General features: G+C 43.1%; 1 protein-coding gene across 1 annotated transcript; it reads left to right on the top strand.

Annotated features, from left to right (window-relative positions):
* Positions 1-3,857: 3,857 nt before the first annotated feature.
* Positions 3,858-5,237, top strand: drd1b (dopamine receptor D1b). Its single transcript, XM_076274083.1, has one exon. The coding sequence runs from the start codon at positions 3,861-3,863 to the stop codon at positions 5,235-5,237; it is 1,377 nt and encodes a 458-aa protein (XP_076130198.1). The 5' UTR covers positions 3,858-3,860.
* Positions 5,238-8,359: the final 3,122 nt, after the last annotated feature.

Here is an 8,359-nt window from a genome sequence, read left to right as displayed (position 1 = left end):
CTATCACCTTGATTACCTTTGTGGCACTTCACTTCAGACCCGCACACACACTTATCTGAGCCTTGGGAAACCAGTCAAGGACAATGTCATAAAGAAAAACCCATCATAACAGCCAATCTTCTTAAAAATAATAATTAAAAACAGATATTCTAATCTGCTTTTTCAGTGAACTAACTCTCTGTTGGTGGTTATGCTATGTGCAAAGGCATTGCATTACGTTTATTCACAATGTTTGTTTTAGAAGTAATTTGCACATGCAGGGAGCTAGATTGTCTTAGTATAGAAAGTAGTATAGAAATTGATAGTATAGAAATTCATAAACCACAAAATTAGAACCTAGTCATACTATCGATGATACTAGAAGTCTATATCACAACAAATGTGTCAGCCTGTAGAAATGGGTTTTGAATTCAAAAGATTTTTTTTTTCTGCAGGCTTGTTAAGAAATACACAAAGGACTCTGGTAGTGGACTGATAGATACCTGTTAAAAGCTCAAAATGTCAACAAGATGCTGGAGCCTTTTGTGTCCATTAATCTCAGAGAGAGAAGGGTATTGTGTGTCCAATAATCTCAACCATTATAAAGATTTGGCCAATACACAGTCTAGCTCTAGCTCAAACAAATGCTGAATCTGGGTGATGATGCACATTACTGCATTATAAGACATATCATACAGTCTGAGAAGATTAATTCTAATGACTGTAGAAATGAACAGTCTATTCTTTTATATCCAAACTGGTGAAATTGGATTATTTTTTACCTGAAAATCTAACATACATACATCTAAAAATCTGTTCAAAAGGACATTGCTAGGAGACTGGTTCATCCAGCACCCTGGACAGCGACAACTCAACAGCTTGGCTGTTCCATTCCAGCACATTCCAGTGTTGTGTAGAGGTTGAATCTGAACCTCCAGATATGCTGACAATCTTGTCTTTGCCCATAGTTCTTTATTCAAAGCCTGCTGGTTGCTTCATTTGGCACACTTTACCCTAAAAAAATCCAGTTGTTCATTGTGGTATCTTTGTATCTGTACTCTTTTCCAAAGTCTATCTCTCTGTCACACACACACACACACACACACACTTGCACATTCGCACACATGTGCAAACTTACATACACACCTTCTTTGTCACTGGCTCAATGTATTTGGAAAGTCTTTGCCTGACAGTAAGAGGCGTTGAGCATTCTACTCAGTATGTAGTGAGAAAGCCTGCTGGGTCACGACACAAAAAAATGTCATTCCTCCAAACACCAATGCACTTTAATCTCCTGTGCTCTGAAAACAAGCCCTCACGGGTGGCCACCCCCTCTGCTCCCCTGTCTTCCTGCAGCAGCCCAAGGCATGGTGTCTACCACAGTGACTACATCTCTGACAGGAAGCTAAAGAAAATGTGCAAGAGCTCTTCACACGGGTGTGTGGAGCCTATGTGTGGGTTTCTCTTTTGAGCACAATGTCTTCTTATCTCTCATGGACAAAGACTCTCACAAAAGTGGTTGATACCAGCAAAGTAATTATGTCATTGATTTGCGTGAAGCGTATCAATTTAGCTCAGAACTGCTTCAGTGTAATTTTATTGTCTTGAAGTCAAAAGGGGGACTCATGACTTTCCCCAGAGATTATGTCTACTGTTCTTCTTCCTTGGAAGCTTGGAAGGTCTGCAAAGCAACATCTGGTGCTCCTAGTGTTACAAGCAAGTTTCAGGAGCTATAATAACATTAGGAAATGGAGATTAGGTGGAGGATGATTGTCAAACCACTGAATTGCTCATTCAATTAGGTCGGCTGAGCAGAGGGCACCTCTGTCAGTGCAAGAAGATCTGCCGCCACACGGCTTAGGGTTCACCTCTGACCGGTCCCTCTGTCATGAGCAGACAGCGTATGCTGTGAGGAGACATGCCCGATCACGCTGCCTGCTAGGACTCCCGCACAAAGATGTCTAAATGAATTACTTACACACATGCACACGCAAACACACACACACACACACACACACACACACAGAGAGAGAGCAAGATTGGTTGAGGACCTACATGAGGAAGCATGCTAATGAATATATACGTCTCTTGAAATGCTATGAACAACATTAATGAAATAAGAACACATATCACATGTTCACGTGATTGCCTTTGGATTCAAGTCTCCTGTGATGATTTACCCAGTAGATGGCCTCACTGAGCCTGTTTATATGCAACTCTTGTTCTCTGTCATCATATTTGATAAATGATAATGTTGTAAAAGCTGTTATCTTGTTTTAAATTGGAAACTGGAGAGTAGGTTTGAAATATGTCTGTAATATAACGGAAGAGTCTCCAAACCTGAACCAATAACCAGTAAATGATTCAACGCTTGTAGAGTGAAGCAACCACCCAGCATGTTAGTGCGTGAATAACAAAATGAAATGGACACAGATGAGGTTGTGTTTTGTTTTTTTTTTGTTCACAACACACTTCATCCGACTACAAGCAAGGAGAGAGAGATGAATAGGAAGCGTTTGAGAGAGAGCTAGTGGGAGGGAGATAGGGAGAGAAGGCAAATTCTTTAGACAGCCTTGTTATGATGACAGTCCCATTTCTGTAATGTTAGAAGTGCACACGTCTGCACCGAGTGTACACCACTATGCGTCAACTTAAAAACGGGTAACATAAAGCACAGTCCTCGTGGAGCACGCCGTAGTTTTGAGAACTGGACAGCTTCCGTTATGTGTTGACATTAATAGCGACGCTTCAAGAACAGTGTAAACTTGAGCGAATGTATGGATGAGAGGATTTGGAAAGTGAGTCATAAAACCGACAGGAAAGGCTGCAGCATCTTAGAGCGTGTCAGCAGGGAAGGATTGCGAAGCACGTTCCTTTTCTTGTCTAGGAGACGAACACAAGACAACAACTGAAACAGTTATCTAAAAGTACACAATTTCTGGGATAAATATTGGTATCGGCACGTGGTCTTTGTTGAATGTTGATTCGTCAAAAAAGGAGATATTTGAAGAAAACATGGGACGAAAAAGGACTTATGGCATGGACACACACTATCGGCATATGCAAGTCTCCGAACCATAAAGATGCTGGTAACGTGCTTCTTTCAATATGGAACGTACCATCATTCTGATCATAGTTCAATCGAAGGCAGCGTCTCTCCTCAGAAGTAAGGTGCTCTGCTTGGACATGGTCCAATCGGTTGACTTGTTGATTTATGTAGGCTAATTGCGAAAGCTACATAACTAAAAAAAAGTATCAACATGGTATAGTTGGCAATGCCTGTATGTCGTGCTGTGTTCAGTGTGTTTGTTTTGAGCCTGCTCGTAAAAGCGCTTGTCCTGGGTTTTATATCAGCTAGATAAGGACAGAAGCGCACGGACACGCCTCGTCGGTCATGAACGAGAACAAATCAGACCAACACAGCACACATATGATCAATAGACTATATTGATTGACTCATATATAAGGCTAGCGATCGTTCTTTCCTATGTTTGTTTGACGCGCATGGAAGAATGTGTTGGGAAAGTTCACTTACCCGCCGTTTGGGTTTAGAGCACCGGGCATAAATTCTGATGACAAAATACGGCAAACATTTGGGATTTCTTAGGAACTTAAAAGCTTTGAAAGTTTGCCAGCTTTGGAGACATGTGGCCTAAAATGGGTGATTTTCCCACCGTCTGCTTTATGAATAAAGAGCTTCTGCTTTAAAGTTGATGAGGACATTTTTGCATGATGATCACCACATTGAGGATGGTGAGAGTGCATTCAAATCAGCGAAGTGCACGGTGGATGGCTGCAGAACATTTTTACATCTAGCTGCTTTTTCGCCAGAAAGGGGAAACTATGGGGTGATTCTTGCTTTTGACAGCAGGCTGTAAATCATGGATGTGAATTTCTCCACTGTTCTGGATAGCAACGTGTCGGAGAGAGACTCGTCTAAGCGCGTGCTCACAGGCTGCTTCCTTTCTCTCCTCATTCTCACCACTCTGCTGGGGAATACACTGGTGTGTGCGGCCGTCACCAAGTTCCGCCACCTGCGCACCAAGGTAACCAACTTTTTTGTCATCTCGCTGGCTATCTCTGATCTGCTGGTGGCTATCCTGGTAATGCCATGGAAGGCAGCGACAGAAATCGTTGGCTTTTGGCCCTTTGGTGCCTTCTGTAATGTCTGGGTGGCATTTGACATCATGTGCTCCACTGCCTCCATCCTTAACCTTTGTGTCATCAGTGTGGATCGTTACTGGGCGATATCCAGCCCGTTCCGCTATGAGAGGAAGATGACTCCGAAGGTGGCGTTTGTGATGATCAGTGTGGCATGGACGCTCTCCGTGCTCATCTCCTTCATACCCGTGCAGCTCAACTGGCACAAGGCGCAGACCACCAGCTACAGCGAGCTCAATGGCACCTACGTCGACATCCCACCTGACAACTGCGACTCCAGCCTCAACCGGACGTACGCCATCTCTTCGTCGCTCATCAGCTTCTACATCCCCGTGGCCATCATGATTGTCACCTACACCCGCATCTATCGCATCGCCCAGGTGCAGATCCGCCGCATCTCGGCGCTGGAACGGGCGGCAGAGAGTGCCAAGAACCGCCACAGCGGCACGGGCAACAGCGTCGCTGCTGAGTCTGAGAGCTCCTTCAAGATGTCCTTCAAGCGCGAGACCAAAGTCCTCAAGACCTTGTCGGTGATCATGGGTGTGTTCGTGTGCTGCTGGTTGCCCTTCTTCATCCTCAACTGCATGGTGCCATTCTGCGAACCCGACAACGAGGGCGGCAGCGACTTCCCCTGCATCAGCTCCACCACCTTCGACGTGTTCGTGTGGTTCGGCTGGGCCAACTCCTCGCTCAACCCCATCATCTACGCCTTCAATGCTGACTTCCGCAAGGCGTTCTCCATCCTGCTGGGCTGCCACCGCCTCTGCCCCAGCGGCAGCAACGCCGTCGAGATCCTCAGCATCAACAACAACGGGGCGGCGGTGCCGCCACCACCACCGGCGGCCATTTGCAACCAGTATCAGCCCAAGGGGCTCATCCCGAAGGAGCCCAACAGCAACAGTGGTAGTTACGTCATGCCCCACAGCACCCTGTGCCCTGAGGACGAGGCCCAGTGCAAGGAGGAGGAGACTGGGATTAAGGAGTTTGAGAAACTCTCGCCCTCCATGTCCGCGAACTTGGAGAGCGACACGGACGTCTCGCTGGAGAAGATCAATCCCATCACACAGAATGGCCAGCACAAATCCCTCGCCTGTTGAGCCTCATATTTCATTCATGTGGCGTTATTACGTGCAACAGAAGACAATTACGAAAAAAAAAACATTCAAGTTTGTGCAATTGAGAATAACTAGCTGAGGGTTGGAGAGGGACCAGAATCACAGTTTGGGGAATCTAAGCTGAGCTTCACTGAAGACCTTAAATACTGTTACTCTGAAATGTGGGAATCAAAAGAATGTCAAATATTTGATGGCACTTTAACCTGGATAACTATCTGCAAAACGCTCTCAGCATTTATTAACGACACTGACAGGTTTGTTGATAAATGCCTCAACTTGAAGTAAGCAAAATAAGATACAAAAAATTGTTTCACGTGCATGTGTGTATACATGTACGTGGTTTTATAAAATGAGATTGATAATGTTCCAGAAGCCAATGAAACATAATGAGATACTTAGAGTATTAGTCGATTACCTTGTAGGTGAGTGCTTTACTTCCACTTGTACAGGTCAAAGGCAATTAGGAGTCTTTGGTTCAATCTACTTGATGTCAACGATGTTGTGTACATAGTTTCCACTGTTTATCAAAGTTGGTTAAACTAACCTCTCAATACACCGCTATTTGTGCTAACTAAGAGGAATCAAATAGATGCAAGTGTGGTCATCTGACAGTTTTAATGTGAGTATGTGGCCATCTACTCCTTCCTCTGTGTTCTTGTTGATGGTGATTAGGGGGAGTGTCAAGCCACCGGGTCTTTTGTGATATTTCCATTTTTCAGATTTGCACTCATTGATAACAAGAGAATTATTATTTGTCTTTTTTAAAATTAGTTTACTTCTGGGAAAGGACCTAAGAACAGAGAGAAACAGAGACAGAGATGAAAGAGAGAACAAGGAGTACAGTGCCAGTTCATGGAGGTTATACTCACATTGTCAGACTGAATATGAATGAACAAATGTCATGTTTATTTTGTCATGGCCCCTCATGGAAAAAGAACAATAGGATTGTTAACAATGTACGGAAGGCCTTTCTAACAGGCTATTTTGAGAATTTTGAAGGGGTTAGATGACAGATACCTCTGTCTGCTATTATCAAATGGAACTCCCAGGCCAACGCCAGGATTTCAAACAGGCCATTTTGCCTCCACATTCCATTGGAACTCGATAGTATCTCGCAGCCAAATTCCTTTATAAAGTTATCGTTAGTGCAGCAGCTGGCCTCCACCCCCACCCGTCCTCTGGTCGGAGCCGAGTGTAGTGACAATTTCCAGTATGGGCTGAACTAGCCATCCGCTCAGGGGCCTCAGGGGACAGTAACCTCTCTCACCCTCGCTGAAGGACAACGGCCTGTTTCCACTGGTACCCTGCAACAGTATTGTGCCGTAAAAGGTCTCAGTGAAATTGCAAAATGTCGCCGATGCATAATTTAAATGCAATTACAGTACAGTACTTTGTGCAATGATAACAATGACAAAAGATACTGTAAGATAGGAAGGACATATGGCACGTTGTGACCTCTCATGAATAACTCAGACTTTGAAATTGAGAGTCACCAAGGGTTTGGCTGTGTGGCTGGAAAAATATATGCCTCACTGTAATCATCTCATTATGTGAGTCAGTGGCCCATTCAAAAACAAGCAAATCACTTGATTGTGTGGTTTTTAAAATTGAATTGTTTGTAAATGTTGATGTTATACTGGCCTAACAGGATTCCCAGTTGGTGATTTCATCTCTTAAAGTGTCATATTATAGATGGTATTGTAGTGTTCTTTTTTGGCCTGTATTTACAGTAATGTTGACATCTCTGCCTTGGTCTCTTAGATATAAACAGTCACAACCGCAGCTGCCCTAAGATGTCAGGCCTGTGCATGGTTGGAGAAAAGCTTTCTAAATCAGAATGACTGCAGTGTTTTCAATGGTTGAAATAGTTTAGCTCTACGGTACCATAAGTGCAGTCCCTTGAACACATTTAGACATGCATACTCAAGCATTTTATTCAGTATTTTCAAAGCCAAGATCTGGGTGGATTTTTGCAACTGGCAATTTTTTTTGCCACCTTGTTGATGGCAAGGGCACTCTCTCTCTCCAGCTACATCGACATTGAATCGTTCAGCATGTTTAGTGTGTATTTCGACGGTCTGGAGAGTCATTGTACTGTTGTATGAGTCAATGTGACAAGCCCTTCGCTATGAGCTGAGGACCAAAGTCCACAGCTCCAAATGCTGTCTCCACTCTCTACAGCAGGTGTTATAATGAAGGCTGGAACAGAGCAGAATTGAACTGATAGTGAATCAATACAAGCAGTGAGAAAGTGATGCAATATAACTCCCCTTAATCTGTATCGGAAACCCATTTAGCTTTATTTCAGCCATCTGATCCAAGATAATCTCTGAGTCTAGGGAGCAGTACCTAAGAGGCTCATTGGCATTAATTATCCCTCTCACACACACCCTATTCTGCAGTTCTCCAAATTGATCTAAATAAGTGCATTTTTTTCCACAATTAAGCATGATCTCTTGAAAATCCCATAGGCTTTTGGGAGATATCATGCTTATTTACCTGAACAATGCTGGTCAGGGTTGTAATGACCCTAAGGGTTGGTTACTAGTGCTTCCAGATCTTTCTCTAAAATGAGGCAAATACTGTAAAATCTAAGGGAGACCCAGGTGCAGGCTTTATCGCTGAACCACCTCTGCCTTGGCTAAGGGATCATCTCTTTAATCTTAATTAAAATGAAAATAATTAATAATGTTCTCTAGTTTAATGGCCTTCTGTTCAATGTTTTGACCATTCACAGAGAGATCTCAGTCATTAGTATGATCTGATGAGTAAATGTTGCTGCCAACTAAACCCATCCACTCTCATACTAAAGTTAAATAGAAAGAAAGCTTATTTTAACTGTTGAGCAAAAATAACCGCCAATGAATAACTGTTGTCAAGGTAAAGTGTTAATTTGTCTGTTACAGATTATTTGTAAGCCATCTTTAAGAATAAGATGGGTGGATGTCAAATTGAGCCACTGCAGATTTTGTTGTTTTGAGTTATATGAGTTATATAATGAGTTATAGAAAAAAAAAAAGAACATTTTTTGATGAATTTGTTTTGAAAAAATCACCCCCTACCTCGGTATTGAACAACAAAGTGTAACATACAGTGAGTGAAAC

This window comes from Alosa pseudoharengus, unplaced genomic scaffold, assembly GCF_046254945.1.
Source record: "Alosa pseudoharengus isolate Yale_2024_CS ecotype anadromous, Long Island Sound unplaced genomic scaffold, YU_APseudo_1.1 YU_APseudo_1.1_scf_8, whole genome shotgun sequence".
In the NCBI taxonomy this organism is placed as follows: domain Eukaryota; kingdom Metazoa; phylum Chordata; class Actinopteri; order Clupeiformes; family Clupeidae; genus Alosa; species Alosa pseudoharengus.
Note: the sequence above shows the minus strand (reverse complement) of the source record. Positions and strands in the feature narration are given on the sequence as shown.

Coding starts and splice junctions, on each gene's coding strand:
- drd1b (XM_076274083.1), top strand. CDS start 3,861: ATGGATGTGAATTTCTCCACTGTTCTGGATAGCAACGTGTCGGAGAGA.